The 19,783-nt window shown below is 50.5% G+C and overlaps 1 protein-coding gene across 11 annotated transcripts in view; it reads left to right on the forward strand.

Annotated features, from left to right (window-relative positions):
• PLA2G6 (phospholipase A2 group VI) overlaps positions 1 to 19,783 on the forward strand; it is a 60,953-nt gene that overhangs the window by 34,135 nt on the left and 7,035 nt on the right. For 10 of the 11 annotated variants that reach the window (XM_004743217.3, XM_045083880.1, XM_004743216.3 and 7 more), the window contains 6 exons: positions 92 to 274; positions 3,954 to 4,062; positions 5,388 to 5,549; positions 7,392 to 7,470; positions 9,799 to 9,962; positions 11,578 to 11,728. In XM_004743217.3, the coding sequence (XP_004743274.1) occupies positions 92 to 274; positions 3,954 to 4,062; positions 5,388 to 5,549; positions 7,392 to 7,470; positions 9,799 to 9,962; positions 11,578 to 11,728 (848 nt within the window). The remainder of the gene's footprint in view (positions 1 to 91; positions 275 to 3,953; positions 4,063 to 5,387; positions 5,550 to 7,391; positions 7,471 to 9,798; positions 9,963 to 11,577; positions 11,729 to 19,783) is intronic. The other variant, XM_045083884.1, reaches the window with a different exon arrangement.

The following is a 19,783-nucleotide window of genomic DNA, read 5'->3' on the forward strand; positions in this document are numbered from 1 at the left end:
CCAGAAGTCCAGTTCCTGAAGGAGTCTCAGGGAGGAGGTGGCAGTGCCCGGGTGTCACCATGCACTCCGGCACGGACCCTGTCTCCCGCAGATGGCCCGCATGCTGCTAAAGCGGGGCTGCGACGTGAACAGCACCAGCAGCACAGGGAACACGGCCCTGCACGTGGCTGTGATGCGCAACCGCTTCGACTGCGTCATGGCGTTGCTGACCTACGGGGCCAATGCGGACGCCCGCGGGGAACATGGCAACACTCCGCTGCACTTGGCCATGTCGGTGAGCCTGCGTCTGCCCCCACCTGCCTGTGGCTGCCCTCCCGCGGTGCCCCCTCCAACCCCCGCTGGGAATCTTTCCTCAAGACCCCACCTTCTCCCTCAGAAACCTTCCGTATCCCCCTCTCAACCCAAAATATCATCTCCTTCCTCTGCGCCGCAGTCCCTCCTGCTCCTGGGCTCCCCATTTGACAGGTGCATGGTGAGAGGGGAAGTATAGCCTCAGCGACCTGCCGTGGCCTTGGCCAAGTCACCTGTCAGCCTCAGTGTCCTTATCTGGAAACCCGGGGTATCGGCTCCCACCTGGCAGAGCTGTTGAGAGAAGAAAGCGGCAGACCCTTGGTAACTCCAGGAACATCCCTGAGATGTCCCGGAGATGGCAGTTCTCCCCCTGTCCTGCAGCCTTAGGGGAAGTACTCATCTACATATTGTTCCTATCTCCTTAGAGATTCTGGTCTCCTAGTCCACGCCTTAGAGGGGGACTCTAAGCTCTCAGAAGTCAGGGTCTGCCTTCTCATCTTGGTGGCTCACTATAGGGATTGGCCACAGTTTGGGGCTTATTATAGAGCATAGGTCCTGCCCTTAAAGCCCCTCCAGTGTGGAGAGACGACCAGAGTATGAACATACAAATTGCAGGGAGGAAATGTCACTTGTCACTGACATGTGTAGGTATTCGGTACCTCGTATTCTGTAGCAGTACCACGTGTACGTGCATACGTTCCACGGATCACCAAGGGATGGGACTGGACAGGCCTCTGGGACTCTAAAAGATGTAGATTGAGGACACACTCAGAGACATGCTGTTTTATACCAAAGGCCATAACCGTGTGGCGACATTGTTGTCTGGGAGGTGGAAGCCCTAAATAACACCGTGGCCATTTTCAGCACTGAATGATCCCTTAGAATTATCTAGCTCATCGGTTCTCAAAATTTTGGGTCCATGTGGTTCCATTGTATGCTTAAAAAGTGATATTGACGATTCCAAAGACTTTTCATTGATATGGATTTTATCTATATTTACCAAATTAAAGATTAAAAATAAGAAGTTTCCAAAATATTCAGTTAAAAATGACAATTCACCAGTCACAGTCTAACCTCAATAAGTAACATTTTCATGAAAAACAACTTTTTTTCCCTCAAACCAAAAATAATCGAAAAGAGTTGGCATCATTTTATATGTTTTTTAAAAGATTTTATTTATTTATTTGATAGAGATCTCAAGTAGGCAGAGAGGCAGGCAAAGAGAAAGGAAGGGAAGCAGACTCCCCGCTGAGCAGAGAGCCCAATGTGGGGCTCGATCCCAGGACTCTGGGATCACAATCTGAGCCGAAGGCAGAGGCTTTAACCCACTGAGCCACCTAGCTGCCCCTTGTTCTACATTTTTGCGAATCTTTTTAATGCTTGGCATGGGGGAAGACTGTTGATTCTCCTGTCTTCTGCTACATATATTCTGTTGCAGTGTGTTGTTGAATGTAAGTTGGGTTTGAAGACAGTCTGGGGTCACATAGACAGGTTGTTGAAAAAGATACACAGTAGCGCCTTCTCAGAGAATCATGAATATTCTTCACTGTTGCACCTAAACTGGAGGAGGGTTAGTTTCTGCCAAGTCAGTTGCAAGTGGGATCCACAACGATCTCGGTATTATACTTCATTCCCTTGGTATCTCTTGCACTCCCCTTGCATCTTTTACCCCTGTGTGATTTCAGGTCATCCTTGGAAAATACTGGTTCACTGTGCATGCGTAGGACTGTTGAACCATTTCATTATACGGGATCGAAACCCCATGTTTATAAATATCCCCACTGATCTCATCAGAAGAGTCTTACAGTTCTGGGAGACTGTCAAGCCCGTCATGGCATATACAAGTGTTCTGGAATTCTCATTTTTGTTTGCGAGCTTGAATTTTATCATTGGCACAAAACGCGGTGGGCGTTTTTCTTGAAGTGCCAGGCTCACTGCATTCATTTTGAGAACGTGTCTTCTGCATACCCAAGGCTGACCCGTCACATGTAGCTCTTCAGTCATGATCCCAAGTAAAAATGGCGTTCCAAGAAAAAAAAGCTGGTTCTGCTCACAACCCAAACAATTGCATCCATGCTTTTCCTCAAGATGATGGTTGGGCTTTAGTATGCCCCAGAAATGCCTATGCTTTCCCTCCATCTTTTTTTTTTTTTAAGATTTTATTTGTCAGAAAGCGATTGAGAGTACATAAGCAGGGGGAGCGTCAGGGAGAGGGAGAAGCAGACTCCCCGCTGAGCAAGGAGCCCCATGCGGGACTTGATCTCAAGACCCTAGCATCATGACCTGAGCCGAAGGCAGACACTTAACTGACTGAGCTACCCAGGTGTCCCGATTTCTCTCCATCTAATGACACAGAGTAGACAGTGTCAAAATTTAATAAAATTAATTCTTACTGAATGAAGGACATTTCCTAAGGGAAACTGGCTTATTTAATTAACTGGGTGATTTCTTTCTGTGAACGGGTGGCAGAAAAGAAAACCAGGGCAGGTATTAGTTTGATGCCCCAGTCTTGTGGAGGCCTGGGCAGTTTTATCCATCACTGTTTTTACACCATTGGTGCAAAAGCCAATGCAACGCAAAAAGGGAACATCTTGGTTTTTTTTTTTTATAAAGCAGGGTTTCTTTATTTCTTTTTTTTTTTTTTAAAGTTTACTTATCTTTTTTAGTAATCTTTACCACCCAATATGGGGCTCAAACTCAAGACCCTGAGATTAAGAGCAGCACCCCTATGAAAACAGTGGGATGCTCATGAACCTTCCAGAGGGTCTCCCATATTCACGGAGGGGCCACAGATCGCTCTTCGAGAACTGCCAATGTCCCTTGTTAACCATACCGTAGGCACTTGCGGACGAGTCTCGCGGGCTTTGGCACATTCATGAACCACATTTACAGTTATGACCTTAATCATTTAAGTTGGTTGGTTTGCTTCTAAACTTAAATTTATTTAGAAGGAAGTGTTCGATCGCTACCGAAAGGGGTAAACCAGTGACGCAATAGAAGGTAACGAAAACAGAAATGCTTAACTAACCATTCAAGCACACATACTTAGCTGTGACTGTGTAAATCCTAATGTACGTGGACCACCATTTGGAAAGCTGTATTCTAGACACGACTCTTCATTTTCTTGGCAAGGAAATTGATCCCAGGAAGAGGGAGGTGATGAGACCAGAGCTCTGGTCTCCAGGCGGCCAGCTTATTAGGTTTGTTTTGGGAAACCATGTCCCGCGCTCCCCTGCCCAGCCTCCTGATATTGAAGCTGCACTTGAAGACGGCCATCAGGGAGGACGTGTACTCCGTTACCCCTCATAAAAGACACCCTTGACATGATGGGCAGGACAGCCTTCCCTTTCCCTGCCTGCCCTTTGCTGCTGCTCCTGAAAGTGATCAGCAGCTGACCCTTCAGTGTCCCCATGGCTCCCGGGGTGGGGGTCATAAAGGCCTTGCTTCCAGAAGTTTCTGGGGGGGGGGCTAGGGACTGGGAGTGAGTCACTTCCAGCTTCTGCCTAGGTTATTAAGTGGGTGGGGGCTCCGAACGTTCCAGCATCTTCTCCCATGCCCATGAGAAGCCCACCGAGTTGATGAGCAAGGTGAAAAAGGCTGGCGTCCTTTCCCTCTTCTTTCCCTGAGCTGTTGCATTTTCCCCTTACTCCATTCCCCAACAGAAAGACAATGTGGAGATGATCAAGGCCCTCATTGTGTTTGGGGCAGAGGTGGACACCCCCAATGACTCTGGGGAGACTCCTGCATTCATAGCTTCCAAGATCAGCAAACGTAAGTGCCCTGCACTCTGGACCAGAGTTGGGCGTGGGTGGGTGGGTTCATGCCCAGGGGAAGAGGGTGGTCCCAGCCATCAGGCACCAGCATCCTATCCCTACTCACCCCCTCCCCACCTTGCTCCCTGCGTGGAGTTTCCAGGAGCACCTGGGAGGCTGAGAGGGGAAGCTTTCTTTGCACAAGAACAAGGGCCATCACCAGTAGATGGATCCCAACAGGGGGCTTGCCATACAGTGTCCTCTTCTGTATGGCCCCCATCCTTCCTCAGGATGCCTGGACTCCCGGGGAGGTGGTTGGGACGTACAGCAGTCTTTAGCCAATTGCTCTTTGGGAATTCACCACGGGACCGCTTGTAGGAACAACCGTGGGTTGACGCATGCGTGCACCGGGGCCGGGGGTTGGGGGGGTTGGGGGGTTGGTATGCGCATGCCCAGTGCACACAGGCTTGCTGCACGCCCCGCATGTTCACTTGGGGAGCCTTGGCATCAGAGCTGGAAAAAGCAGATCATTCTCCACAGAAGTCTGGGTCTCCTCCAGGGGCTTATGGGGAGTTGGGGATGTTGCTGTGGGTGTGTAGCTGCTAGGGTGCCAGTGCGCATGTGCATGCTAGGAGGAGGGTAAATGCCTCCAGGCTGCGCGGTCTGTTTTGAGTTCTGGAAGGGACCCTTCGTTCAGCGGTTTTGAGACCTGCTGAACATAGAGGCAGGAGTCCTGTTTCCTTTCTTTTTAAATTAGGTTTATAAGATAATTTTTATTAGATATAATTAAGCCCAATCTTGTTTTCTTTTTTTTGTTTTGTTTTTTAAGATTTTTTTTATTTATTTGAAAAAGAGCGAGCAAGTGGGAGCCAGGGAGAGGGGTCGAGGGAGAGGGAGAAACAGAGTCCCTGCTGAACAGGGACTCCAGCATGGCAGGGCATGGGGCTCAATCCCAGAACCCTGGGATCATGACCTGAGCCAAAGGCAGATGCTTCACCCACTGAGCCACCTAGACACCCCTGGAGTCCTGGTTTCTTGACTGAAAGTGAAGGGTAAGGGGGGCCCCAGATACTCAAACTGGGCATATTCTGTGGCCCGAAGTACTCGGACTGGACTTCCATATTCTGTGGTTGACCTCCGTGCCTTCCCAGACCCCAGGAAGCTCTTTATAACAGACTGGAGTCAGCCCCCGCCACACCTCCTGCCCACACCCAGTTCCCCCACATACCCAGGCCACCTGGTAGATGAGAGAGGGGGCCTGGTGTGGAAAAGAAGGGCCTCTCACTTGCGTATTGACATCATTTGTGATCCTGTGCAATTCCCCCCTCCCCAAACCCTGACTAGTTGTCACCAGGAAGACGCTCTTAACTCTGCTGAGAACCATAGGGGCCAACTACAGTCTCCCACTCACCCAAGAGGCCCCCTCGGAGCAGAGCTCCACTACAACACATCACTCCTTCTCCCTGGAAAGATCTCAGCCCCCACCGATCAGCTTAAACAACCTAGGTAGGCCTCCCCCGACCCCCACCCCCCAACCTGGCCCCACTCCGCCACACTCCGGTCCTCTCCAGCTGGTCCACAGGTGCTGGGATCAGAGCAGTCTTGATCTCAAGGAAATAGGGTCTAGGGTAGAAGTGGTTTAAGGGAGCAAGGAACGATGGGGCAGGATCTGTCAGCCTCTGGAGGCAACCAGCGACCGATGGAGCCCAGGGCCCTGGGTGGGAGGTGGTGGTGGCGTCCCTGGCTGTTGGCCCACAGTCCATGTCTCCTGAGAGAGTGCCCTGGACACCGTCTCAGGTCTGGGCATCCCCAGGGCACCCACAAGGGAGGTTGCTTTCATGGTTCCAGTGAGGAGTGTTTCTGCCACACTGCATTCTGTCAGGCCTGGGGCCTGTGTGTCCCCTGCTGGCCCCTTTGGTGACCTACAGGCCTTTGAACATGGCCAGGCAACCTGCCTTTGCCCCTTTGTGTCCTTGGTGCCCATGGAGATGGCTCCCAAGGAGATGGGGTCCATCCTCTGGGCTTTCTGTGGGCTGGCCCAACCAGGGCCCAAGATCATTTGAGAGTAGTGTCCCCTGAACAGGGCAGTCAGAAACCAATCCTTGGCAAGCCAGCTTTCTTCTTCCCACCTTGCTGTGGAAGCAGACACCAGCACCGTTAGCCAGTATAGCCCAGCCTACCCTGGAGTCAGGCGAGGCAGAGCCCACAGCCACAGTCGGTGCGTGTGGCCTGGCCCCTCTCCTCCCCTGCCCATCCCCACCCAGGCCCTTCTCCCCCACCCCCACACCATCTTTACCTCTCACTTTTACAGGCAGGCCGTCACCCAAGCCAGGCGGGATGGTGGGCCTGGGGCGCGGCATCAGATGGGTAATGCTCCGGGCCTCTAGGGGCTGGTGAGCCTGCCGAGCCCCGGGCTCACTGTAGCTCTAGTTCCCTCTCTTTCCCAGCTGCAGGCCAGATGCATGCAGCCAGCCTTTCTGCCCTCTCCCTGGCACTCTGTCCACTGCCTCTCCTGGCCAGTCTGTCCTGCTCATCTCGCCCACCCTCTGGCCACAGGCCCTGGTGAAGGGGGGGCATCCTGCCTTGCAGCCTGCATTCCTACTTTGCTGCTTCTAGACTCTGCACAGGGATGGGGAGGGCCTGTTGGAAGCCAGATGGCATGGCAGTGCCGGGCCAGGCAGGAGGGCAGGCAGTCCGTCTGGGGGTGGGGGTGGGGGTGGGGGATTGGGGCGCAGAGCAGAACAGAGGGAGTGGTGGGTGTGGCTGATCTGAGAGGCTGCTGAAGTTTCTAGACCTGGGATCAGGATGAGCAGCATCTGGAGAGCGGTTGGTTATCTCCCTTCACCGTGGACTCATCCTCAAGGAATGTCCAGACTCAGCCCTTTCGGCTACATGAACTTTGGACGAGTCAGTCCCATTAAGCTCCTTGAGCCTCCTCTGGAAATTGGGGATAAGGATTCTGGTGATGATGGATGTCAGCAGCTGCACTTGCCCAATGCATGAGAAAATGCTTCGGGAACTGAGAAGCATGGGGCATGGCGGGGTGCTTGGGCTTCGGGGCTTCGGGAGGATGGCGTCAAGGAGAGTCTGGAGCTGGCCGGGTGGGCTGGGGCCCTTCCCAGAGCCGTGGGCTCCCCTCCACGTTCTAGCCCAGTTCACCCCAAGGGGCTGGTGGCCTCTGGCTTACCTGGGTCCTGGGACACAGACCCCTTCCCAGTGGCTGGAGGCAGGTGCTCCTGCTGGGGGCAATTGGGGGAGGGCATAGCCCCAGAGCTGCTCTCTGCACCCATGGGATGGTGGGAGCCTGGCCCTGTGGGGCTCTGGCCCACCCTACCCTGTGCTTCCCAGAACTGCAAGACATCGTACACATCTCCCGGTCCCGGAAGCCGGCCTTCATCCTCAGCTCCATGAGGGATGAGAAGCGAACGTAAGTGGAGGGGGGGGAGACCGTGCGTTCACCGCTCTGCCTGGTGCCCTCCAGCGGGCTGGGGCTTTCGGCTGCTCCCCACCAGGTTCCCTGTGACGTAGTGTGCATCCTCTGTAGTTCACAGAGAAGGGACCAGCTCTTCAGAGAGCCTGGGTCTGCTCTTTCGTCAGTGACCATGCGGGCGCAGGGGTCACACGACGGAGGTGGCAGCACTCCTGTCCGTTCCCTCTTGCCCTTGTCCCAATTTGTTGGGGAAGGTCTCCCAGATCCCCTCTGTGATGCTGAGCCTGTTTCCCCTGGTTCCACCATGTCCCTTGGCCTGTTTCCCCTGGTTCCACCGTGTCCCTTAGCCTGCTTCCCCCCATGGAGCTCGTGGATGGGCCGGCTTCTCCCACCTGCTGTACACAGGCCCATTCTTGGAGGCAGGCCTGGGAGATGGGCACAAGGAGCAGAGGCCTTGGTCCTTGAGGATAGTCCCTGGGGCTCAGAAATTGTCTGCCACGCGCGGCAAGTTTCTGGCACGGACGTGCTTGGGATCAACTGTGCTCGCTCGCTCTCTCTTCTCCTTTCCATAATAGAGTTGCTTTCTTGTTCTCTGGCTCTTACTGTTCCATGCTCCCAACAGCCTGCCTGGGGAGGGATTGGGACCCTTGTTCTGCACGTGAGGGACCTGAGTCCTGAGAGGTGAAGCGACCTCTGGCTCACACAGTGAGCATCAGAGCAGACTCGAGCCTGGGTCTTTGGAGCTCACGCCCTTCCTGCCGTGGCAGACAGGTGACTCTACCTCTCCTTGCCTGAAGGGTTGGCTCACCCTTGGTAGGTCCCACTCCTTTCCAAGGCTGCCCTGTGACATGTGCCCTGGAGGCGCCCCTGCCCCATCCACACTCTAGAGGTTCCTGCCACCGCGCCTCCCGGCGGCACATGTACATGCATACACATGTGCACACACCTGCGTGGGGGCCAAGGAAGGTACCAGCAGGAGGACCGACCTGTTCTGGCCCATAAGAGGAGAGAAGGCAGATTCTCTGGCAGGACCAGGGTAGTTAGCCCCAGCCGGAGCACCCTCCTTGCGGGCGGGACTGAGGAGAGAATCAGGACGCCCCTGGAGGGACCTCCCCATGCGGAGCTATGGGTCACGTCGCTCCGCCGTGCTCCATCTGGGCCGATGTCTCTGATGTAAGCCCTACATCCTTAGAAGGGTCCCTCACATGTCTGCTTGGGCCTCCAGTGACAGCCCAGCCTCCCCTGCCACCCTCTGGGCTTGCTGTAGGGCCGGGCAGCTGGTCCAGGAAGACGGGACCCTAGAGTTAGGCCAGCCTGGTCCCCATCTCCCAGCTGTCTACGGGTGGCTCCCGAGTTCCCTAGACATGCAGCCTTGCGTGGAGGGAGCTTCCAGCCCATCTGGGGGGGCAGTGCAGAAGAAACCGGAAATGCTTATGGAAGCCAGGAGTGCTCCCCACAGAGAGAGTGGTTGAAGAGGAACAGGCTGAGCTGGGGGAACTGAGGGCCTCAGAGCAGGCTTCTCTCGGCAGGGACTTTTAAGCCGAGACAGAAGGTTGAGGAGACCAGAAGGAAGCTTCCTGGTCTGAGCATAGACCGTGACAGCCTTCCTCAGGGCCGGGAACTGGGCACGGCTGGGCCATGGGAGACATGTCAGGGCATGTGACCGAGCACTCTGGAGTCAGCAGACCCCAGTTGGGGACCCGGCCGTAGCAGTTCCCAATCTTGGGACTCCGGAGGGTCACCTCACCTCTGAGCTTCGTTCCTTCACAGATGTGCACTGGGGGAGCAGGGAGTGCATGCCTCAAAGGGGTTTGGGATGTTTCTGTGAATTCACGCTGGGAAAAGGACCTCACAGCTCCTGGTGTACAGACAGACGGTCCCTCTTCCTGTCCCCCTCCTCCCCTGCCCCGCCCACTGGGAGGACGGCCCTCACCCTCTCCATCAGCATTCCTGGCCGCTGCTGGGTACCAGCCCTCTCCCCTAGACTTGTCTGATTCAAACAGACTTTACTTAGGCACCTGCTGCAGGGCAGGCCTGGAAATACAGACCTGACCAAAACCAAGTGGGAAGGACAGACCCAGCGTCTGCTGAGGTGGCACCTGGCCCCTTTCCTTATTGCTAGTTGCACTTTTTCCCCTCCTGAGATACTGTATGTTTACTCCTTTACTGATTGTGCCCCTGCTTCTCCACCCCAAAAGGCCCCAGTAGCGAGCGAGCTCTATGGGGCCTTATCTTTCCGCGCTCACAGATGCTCAGGGACGCAGGCCCATAGAGTGCTGGGCAGTAACGGGACCCTCTTCTCTCCCACTGCTGTCCCCTCCACAGCCACGACCACCTGCTCTGCCTGGACGGAGGGGGCGTGAAGGGCCTCGTCATCATCCAGCTCCTCATCGCCATTGAGAAGGCCTCGGGCGTCGCCACCAAGGATCTCTTTGACTGGGTGGCAGGGACCAGCACGGGGGGCATCCTGGCCCTGGCCATTCTGCACAGTGAGGGCAGGCCCCTGGCGGCAGGGGCAGGGCTGGGGGTGGTGGTTGGGATCTGCCCTCAAATGGTGCTCAGTTTCGTTTCAGAGCCTTGCAAAGAGGGTTGCTGGGGAGGGGAGGCCCTGAAAGCCCTTTGTGGGGGAGGCTGAGGGCATTGGGTGCAAGGCTGGAAAGAGAAGGGCTGGGGCCGGGGCTGGGCCTAGGTGCCCTGCCCTCCATGGGGGATAGAACGAGCCTTTCCATGTACGAAGCAGTTTCACATCCGTCTCCTCTACCATTCTCCCTGATAACCTGGTGAGGCAGGCCCCACAGGGCCTGGGAAGTGCTGGGAGTAAGGAAAACCAGTCTGAGGGTGGAGGCAGTGGGTGGTCTCGGGAAGGATGAGCCACGGAGTCCAAGAAAGCCAGAGTCCCAGTCAGCATGCTGCCTTCACCCACAGGGAAATCCAGGCCGCGGGGGGAGAGGGGTGCCTCAGAGTCACGTAACCAGCCCTGTGGGGTTGCGGGGGCTAGGACAGCTCCCTAGACACCCAGCCCAGCACTTTCCAGGGCCACAGGGCCCCCACGCATCACAACTTTGCAGAGGTGACAGAGGGGCCTCGCTTTCCTGACCGTCTTCTAGGTAGTTCCCTTTGTGGAGCTCTCTAAGCTGCTTGAGGCTGCCAGAGAAGGGTCCTCCCAGAGCCAGCTACTGCCCAGGCAAGAACGGTCCTCTGCCTCGGCCTCCCTGACCTGCTATCCCTGCCCCAGACTCTCCAGTGCACCCCCTGCCCAGGTCTGAAGGCGCAGGGAGAGGACCCTCCTGCCCCCAGGCCAGGCCTGTGCTGGGCAATGGCATCGAGGGGCTGAGACAAGAGCTTGCCCCACCCCCCCGCTGCTAGGGAGCCCCCGTCCCATGGGGGAGCTGCAGGCATCTGGGTGTTCACTGTGTGAGGAGCCCATGGCCCCGCAGTTCAGGGTGTTGGGGGCATGAGGCAGCCAGGTCGGGAGGCGGCTGGGAGCAGAGTCCCGTGGGGCTCTGGGATGGTCCAGTCTGCAGTCTGTCCGTCGGCAATGTGCTGAGACCCCCGTCCCCGGGCCTCCGGGGCCCCACATCCCCTCTCTGGTTTCCAGTTCCTGCCTTCCACGAGAGAAAAGCTCTCTTGGATCTGTCTGCCCAGTGGGATGTGAGGTCTGGGGGCGGAGGTCCTGGCCTCCTCCAGAAAGGGTCATTCCTTCTTCAGACTCCGGGGGGACTGTGGATAGGATTTGAGAAGTCACCTAGTTCATCCTCTCGTAAGAGCAGACACCCAGCTCTCCTCAGCCCCGGCCCCAGAGAGGAGCAGCCTGTCCCCTTTGACCCTGCCTGTCCTCAGAGGCCCACAGGACAGGGTTGGTCCTTCTCTTCTGAGCCAGCTGGGGTTGGTCTAGATTAGATTTATAAACGCTTACACTTTCAGGGCTCTTCTTTAAGCAAAATACAAAATCGTGGCTACAGAATTAAGTGCAGAGCCTCGGGGCTCTGAAGGGGATTTCGGCCTCTGTGGGAAGTGGCCGAGGAGAGGCCCAGGAGCCCTGACTGGCCTCCCTCCCTGCGGCTGTCGGAGCAGGACCCTCGTGTCTCCCCCTCCTTGTTCTAGGCAAGTCCATGGCCTACATGCGGGGTGTGTACTTTCGCATGAAGGATGAGGTGTTCCGGGGCTCGCGGCCCTACGAGTCGGGGCCCCTGGAGGAGTTCCTGAAGCGCGAGTTTGGGGAGCACACCAAGATGACCGACGTCAAGAAACCCAAGTAAGCCTCAGGAGGAAGGCTGTGGCTGTGGCCCCAGCTGGGCAGCCCTCCCGCTGTTCTGGGGGAGCAGAGGGTTCCCTGCCCCGGTCTGGTGAAAGTGGCGGGGGGCTGGGGGGGCCTGATAACTCCTTCCCAAGTGGGCCGCGGGCTTCTGGAGAATTCTGTTGTAGGACACCCCCGACCCGGGGCTGCTGTTTTCCCACCGTGATGGCACATCCCTGGGTCAGAGGGGGTCGCTTCTTGTCCATCACACCCCTGGGACCTTTTGCCGAGTGAGGCTGTGCCCCAGGCATTGTGTGTGTGTGTACATATGCGCGCGTGTGTGTTCATGTGTGTGGGGGGGGGGCGGTTGAAGGGGGTCACCACCAGGTAGAAAGGCCGGTGAGCCATTTGCAGTCTGGTTGGGAAATAAATGACCTGGAAAATGACAGCCATGCATGGCTGCAGGTGTTTGAGAAGTTGCAGAAGAGCCTACAGTAATGCTATGTCTTTGTCATGCTGCCCAGCCTGGGAGGGCTCTCTTGTCTGTCTCGTGCCTGTGTCTGTCACCGGCCAGACTCTTGAGCTCCCTGAGGCAGGAATGTGGCTGCCTTGTTTCTCTGCAGCCCCAGCATCTGCCCCAGAGCAGGGCACTGAGAAGTGTTCATGAGCTGACAGGGGCCTGAGGACTGAGGGCGAGGTGGTCCGGGGGGGCTCCCTGGAGGTGGTGATGTGTGAGCGAGGGAGTATTTCTTTTCATAATAAAGCTTTTTCCGTTTTTCTTTTTTCCCTTCCTTCCTTCCTTTTCTTCTTCTTCTTCTTTTTTTCATTTAAGAATAATGCATAGTCTTTGAAGAAAAATTGGAAAAATACACAAAAAAGTAAAAATAAAAAGGAAGAAAATATCATTCATGTGGTAGAAACCAAAAGATAATGTTTTTAAAACATTTTTATGTATTTTATCCTGGACATTTTGTCTCTCTTAAATGGTGAAATAGAACATACACTTAGAACAGCACATAAATCAGTTCAGTGAATAATTACAAAGCAAACACCCACATAACCACCAGCCAAGTCCCATAGCCCTTTGAGCACGTCCCCAGCCCCTTAGCTCCTGTCCTGCCCCCCGGGGGTGCTGCTGTCCCAACTGGTGTGAAGTGGATTTCCTAAATTTTCTTCCTTCCTTTTCTTTTCTTTTTCTACTCTGTGGGTTTCCTAAATTTCCTTTTTCCCTCCCTTCCTTCCTTCCTTCTTCCCTTTTCTGCTTTACTTTTTCCTCTCCTCTCCTCCCCTCTCCTCTCTTCTCTCTGTTCTTTCTTTCTTGAGGTGGGGAGGGGCAGAGGGAGAGAGACTCTCAAGCAGACTTTACCCCCAGAGTAAGCCGGAGGCAGGATTCAATTTAACGACCCTGAGATCGTGACTTGACCTGAAATCAAGAGTCGATGCTTAACTGACTGAGCCACCCAGGTGCCCCACCTTTCTATATGTGGTTTTTTTTTTTAAAGATTTTATTTATTTATTTGACAGACAGAGATCACAAGTAGGCAGAGAGGCAGGCAGAGAGAGAGAGGAGGAAGCAGGCTCCCTGCTGAGCAGAGAGCCCGATATGGGGCTCGATCCCAGGACCCTGGCATCATGACCTGAGCCGAAGGCAGAGGCTTTAACCCACTGAGCCACCCAGGCGCCCCTTTTTAAAATTTTTTAAAGGTTTTATTTATTTATTTGACAGAGAGACACAGCCAGAGAGGGAACACAAGTAGGGGGAGTGAGGAGGGAGAAACGGGCTTTCCACCAAGCAGAGGGAGCCCGATGTGGGGCTCGATCCCGGGACTCTGGGATCATGACCCGAGCCAAAGGTAGACGCTTAACAATTGAGCCACCCAGACACCCCCTTTCTATATGTTTTAAAGGTGGTTTGCATTTCTTCCTTTGTAAAGTTACTATTCAAGTGTTTTGTCTATTTTTCATAAAATTAGATTGTGGGATTTGGGGGTTAAAAGCATTTATTTTTGTACGTATTAGATTTTAAAGTAATCTCTACACCCAACATGCAGTTTGAACCCACAACCCCCCCGAGGGGTTGAGCCTCCTTTTTGGGGGGGATTCACTTATTTAGAGAGAGAGAGAGAAAGGGTGAGGGGCAGAGGGAGGAGAGACTCTCAAGCAGACTCTCCACTGAACATAGAGCCCCACTCAGGGCTCAATCCCAGGACCCCACGATCATGACCTGAGCGGAAGTCAAGAGTCGGAGGCTTAACCCACTGAGCCTCCCAGGCACCCCAAGAAGCTTCTTAATGATCTTTTTATATCCTGAAAACAAGTCCTTTGATGGATATACAGATTTTAAAACCTTCCTACTACTACATGGCTTGTCTTTTCATTCTCTTTACAGTGTTTTGTTGATGAATGGATGTTCTTAATGTAGCAGAATTTATAAATGTTTTTCTTTTTCCTTTTTTGTTTTTTCTTTTTGTTTTGTTTGTTTGTATGGTTTGCGCTTTTTATGTTCGTTCAAGAACCCTCCCTTATCTTGGGGCAGGAAGTGATCTTTCCATCAGACCAGCAATCTCTCTGGATCTGCCTTTCACAGTTTAGGTCTTCATCAGCCTAGAATTGGTTTTCGGATCGGGGAACCCCAATTTCATGTTTTCCACATGTGTAACAGTTTCCCCAGCCTCCTCCGTGAAGAGGTCTGTCTTTCTCTGCAGGTCCGCTCAGCAGTTTCTGTGTTCTGTTCTATGGGCTGGCTCTGTCCCTCCGCTTTATGGCGAGTCCCAATATCTGGGACAGCAGAGCCTCCCACCTGGTCCATCTTCAAGGGTGTCCCGGCTCTTCTTGGACGCGTCCTAGAGAAGTGATTAAGACTGAGTGCCCTGAAGTTTCCTCTTCTCAAAAATGAGAATAGCACACTACCTGCCTCCTAGGGTTTTCATGAGGCGGAGAAAAGTTAATATTTATTTATTATTTATTTTTAAAGATTTTATTGGTCAGAGAGGGAGAGAGCACAGGCAGAAGAAGCGGCACACAGAGGGAGAAGCAGCCTCCCTGCTGAGCAAGGAGCCGGATGCGGGACTCGATCCTAGGACCTTGGAATCAACCGCTTAACTGACAGAGCCACCCAGGCACCCCAAAAAGTTAATATTTAGAAAGTACCTGGTGGAGCACCTGAAGCTGGCTCGGTCAGAGAAGTGTGTGACTCTTCATCTTGGGGTCGTGTGTGTGAATCCCACATTGGGTATAGAGATTTCTTAAGTTGTTTTTTTATTAATTTTATTTTTAAAATTTAAAATTTTTTTAAATTTTTAAATTTTATTTTTTAATAAATTTAAAAAAATTTTAAAAGCAGAAATAATATTTTAAAAATATTTTTTAAAAATTTTAATATTATTTTTTAAATAATATTTTGAAAATATTTTTTAAAAAAGCAGAAAGCAAGCAAGCACCTGGCATGCACGGTGCTGTACAAAGTTTACTTGCAGCTGTTTGTGCTTCCAGGTAAATGGTAGCATCAGATCGCCCAGTTCTATAGAAAATCAAATCCTACTGGTGCTTCGGTAAAGATTACACTGAATCTGTACGTTTACGTAGGGGGGCGGGGGAAGTGGCCTCTGAAAACGCTGAGCTTCCCAATGAGAGAATATAGTAAAACACTCCGCTGGTTTAAAAAGTTTCTCAGTGCAGGGCTGGTGGCTCAGTCGTTAAGTCCTGCCTCCGGCTCCCCGCTCAGTGGGAAGTCCGCTTCTTCCCTCCCACACCCCCTGCTTGTGTTCCCTCTCTCACTGTCTCTGTCTCTCTCTCAAACAAAAAAATAAAATCTTAAAAAAAAAAAAAGTTTCTCAGTGCAGATTTATGCTTCTTTCTATAGAGGTCTTACACAGTGGTAGTTTTTATTTATTTGATGGAGAGAGAGATCACAAGTAGGCAAAGAGGCAGGCAGAGAGAGGGGGGAAACAGGCTCCCTGCTGAGCAGAGAGCCCTATGTGGGGCTCAATCCCAGGACCCTGGGATCATAACCTGAGCTGTAGGTAGAGGCTTAACCCACTGAGCCACCCAGGTGCCCCACAGTGGTAGTTTTTATCTCTTCATGTTCTTCGTGGGTTTTGGGCTACTGTAAATTATACATTTTTGGAGATAGCATTTATTTATTTCTTTGACCATGTTTAATTGTAAAATAGATGTAACATAAAAATTAACCATCAAAACCGTCTTAGGTACAGTTGAGGAAGTGGTAAGTACCTTCACACTGGTACGCAGCTGACTTCCCAAACTTTTTTTGCCCCCGCAAACTTTTCATCCTGCAAATCTAGAACTCTGTTCCATGAAACACCTCTCCATTCCCAGCATCCCCAGGCCCTGGCAACTGCCATTCTACTTTCTCTCTCTAGAATTTTGACTACTCTAGGGACACCCTGGAAGGGGACCATATAATATCTGTCCTTTTGCGGCCGGTCCCTCTCACTGAACATAGTGTCCTTGACGTTCGTCCATGTTGGAACACGTGTCAGGAGTTTCCTTCCTGGTCAAGCTGAACAACACACCATTGTATGGATACACCACATTGCCTGTTCATCCACGGGTGGACGTTTTGGCTGTTTCCATCTTTTGATTTGTTGATGACGCTGCTGTTCACAGGGGTGCACAGGTCCCTTTCCTGGTTCCTGCTTTCAATTCCCGGTGCCTTTTACAGAGAGAATTCTGAGGGGCCCCACCAAGCTAATAATTTTGTTTAGATTTTTGCATCCACATTCCTGGGTGAGTTGGACCCATTTTTTTCCCTGTTTGAGGGTTGCTGGGTTTTGGTTTTGAGGGAGTGTTTCCTCTTTCTATTTTTTTGGAAGAGTTAGTAAAATAAACACTTTGCTTCTTCCTTGAATACTTGGTAGAATTTGCCTGTGGCGTGATCAAGGCCTGGGATTTGCTTGAAGGAAGATTTTTGATGGTGGAGTTAACTTCTTTAATGATCATATGAGACTATTTAGAATTTCTAAATGTCGTTTTGAGTTGGTTTGGGGGGTTTTTCTAGGGACATGTCAAGTTTCTCAGCTCTTCAAGTGGATTGGCATAGAGTGTTCAAAATGTTCTCTTTATTATCTTTTTAATGTCTGCAGGATCTGTTGTGATGCCTCCTTCAACCCAAATTATGCACACCTTCTTTACCAGTCCTGTTACAGGCTTTTCTGTTGGATTAATCTTCCAGAAAACCAGCTCTTAGCTATTTATTGGCTCTCTGTTGTGTGTTTGTTTTCTGTTTCACTTACTTCTTTTGTTTTTATCCTTCTTGTACTTTTTTGGGGTTTATTTAGCTGTTTTTTTCTTAACTTCTTAAAATCAATGATGCTCATTGATTTTTAACCTTCTGTTGTATAATATATGTGTATATAGGGTTGTATGTATAAGTTTAAACACTTTCCCCTAAGAACTAGGTTTTTTTCTTTTAAGTTTCTTTATTTTTAGTAAACTCTACACCCAATGTGGAGCTTAGACTCATAACCCCAAGATCAAGAATTGCACAATCTCTGACTGAGCCAGCCAGGCACCCCTCTAAGAATTGTTTTAATGATACCCCATAAGCATGTGTATGATTGCTTTGTTCATAATGCTTCCTAATTTTCATTATATATTTTTAAAATTTTATTTTATTTAAAACTATAAAAGATATTTATTTTAAAAGTTTATTTACTTGACAGAGAGAGAGAGAACGAGAGCACAAGCAGGGGGAGTGGCAGGCACAGGCAGAGGGAGAAACAGGCTCCCTGCTGAGCAGGGAGCTGGATGTGGGGCTTGATCCCAAGGCCTGGGGATCATGACCTGAGCTGAAGGTAGACACTTAACTGAGTGTCGCGGCCAGCGCGACAACACAACTAGGGTCGAGAGGGTAAGAGGATGGTGAGACGAAGACAAGATGTAAAGAGATGGGGACAGGAGGGACACAGTGGATGATGTCCAAGCAGTGCCAACTTTATTACAAAGTGTGCATGATTATATAGAAAGCAGAAACACTTAGGGGAGACTAACTGCCCACACATACCAAAAATAGTTTCTCCAGGCTCTTGTTTACCAGTTCCCTTAGGTTAAACACACAGACATCCTGACGCCAGCATGTTGCTTGCTTATAGATAAGTTCCCTATTGATGAAGGGACTGAAGAAGGGTGCCAGGTGCATTTTATGGCCCATGCAAGAACAGCAAGGTCCAGGCATGGATTGATGACTTAGGCCTGCATTGTCCTGTTCCTGATAAACCCCAATGGGTAGTCACATAGGCGATCATGAGACTCATAGCACAGACCCTTTCTCAGCGCTACTCAACCTTTCCATTGCTGAGGTTGCTTAATCCCTTAATGTCAGGAAGGCGCAAGTCAGTGCCTGGTTTGGCTCATATCTCAAGCTTCTGCGTGGCTTCCCACAACTGAGTTGCCTGGATGCCCCATCATTATAATTTCTTAACCATAGTTTCTTAAAAATACATTTCTCAATTTCTAAATCTAGGGAATTCTCTAGTTATATTTTTCTTATTAATTGCTTTGTGGCTAGAGGACATGCCTGTATGATTTTAGTCCTTCAAAATGTGTTGAGACTTGGTTTGTGGACTTCTCTACAATCAATTCTTATAAATGTCCCACATCTAATTTAAAAGAATATATTTTGCATTGAGTGCAAGTTCTCCACAGTGGATTAAGTCATATTGGCTAGGAATATTGTTTAAGATTTCCAGTTCAGCCATACCCTTAAGAAGTCTTTGCTCACTACTTTTACCAATTATTGAGAAGCCATGTTGAAATCTTCTACTCTGGGAACTTGCCCTTTTGCCCTATAGTGCTGTCAATTTTTGTTTTAATATTTTGACACTATGTTATTAAGTGCATATATATTTAAGTTGTTATATATTTTTCTTTTCTTTAAAGGACTGGGATCCTTTATTATTATGAAGTAGCTGTTTTTATCTCTAGGAATGCTTTTTGCTTTAAAGCCCATTTTATCCTGATACCAACACACAGAGACACTAGCTTTCTTTGGTTGTATTTGTATGGTGTATCTGTATTCACCCTTTAATTCAGTCTTCTTGAGTCCTTATGTTTTATTTGTTTATTTATTATTTATTTTCTTAAGATTTTTAAATTTATGTTATTATTTATTTATTTATGTGACACAAAGAGAGAGAGCACAAGTGGGGAAATGGCAGGTGGAGAGGAAGAAGCAGGCTCCCTGCTGAGCAAGGAGCCCAACATGGGGCTCTATCCCAGGACCCCAGGATCATAGCCTGAGCTGAAGGCAGACACTTAATGACTGAGCCACTCAGGTGCCTTAGAATTACTGAATAATTTTGATCATTATATTTTCCCCCATGGTTTGAAATTTGTGCACTCATTTCTTTTTCCTGTAGTGCATGCTTAACTTATGAAAGCCTAAATTTAATTGATACCATTAGCCTTCCCTCAGATAATCAAGCCTTTTAAAATAATTTAATTCCATCATATCTATAGGTGTTTTCCTGATTTTAAGTCTGTCTTGTTTTTTTAAGCTCACAAGACATTATTATTATCTTTCAAAGTTTGTTTTCATTTAGATTTGTCCATTAGTATGCTGGGGAGACAGATCTCTGGGGGAAGAAGCCCTGATTTATAGTGTTCACTAAGTCCCATGGTGTAAATACTCCCACCATGGCCAATTTCAAGTTACCAGCACTTTAACAACCACCTTATGGGATTTAGCAATAGGTTCTTACAAGCCAGTATGAGCTGCCTCCAGCATACAGTTGGCTGTGTGTGTCTATGCATGTGTATATGTGTGCGGGTAGATGTCTCTTACTTCTTTGTTCTGCCATCTTCCTTGCATCTCAGATTTCCACTTTTCTTCTGCCTGAAATATAGTCTTTTGACTTTTCCTTAGAGAGGGACTACTGGTTGTGAATTCTCTGCCAGCAGAATTGTTTGAAAATGGTTTTATTTTCTTCTGATTCTTGCTGGGTATAGAATTCTAGACTGATGATTTTCTTCAGGAACATGCAAGGTATCATTCTATCATCTTTTAGCTTTGGAAAGTCAGTTTCAGTCTGTTACTCCTTTGAAAGTAATTGA

This window comes from Mustela putorius, unplaced genomic scaffold, assembly GCF_011764305.1.
Source record: "Mustela putorius furo isolate JIRA1106 unplaced genomic scaffold, ASM1176430v1.1 tig00000738_pilon_pilon_pilon, whole genome shotgun sequence".
Classification (NCBI taxonomy): Eukaryota; Metazoa; Chordata; class Mammalia; order Carnivora; family Mustelidae; genus Mustela; species Mustela putorius.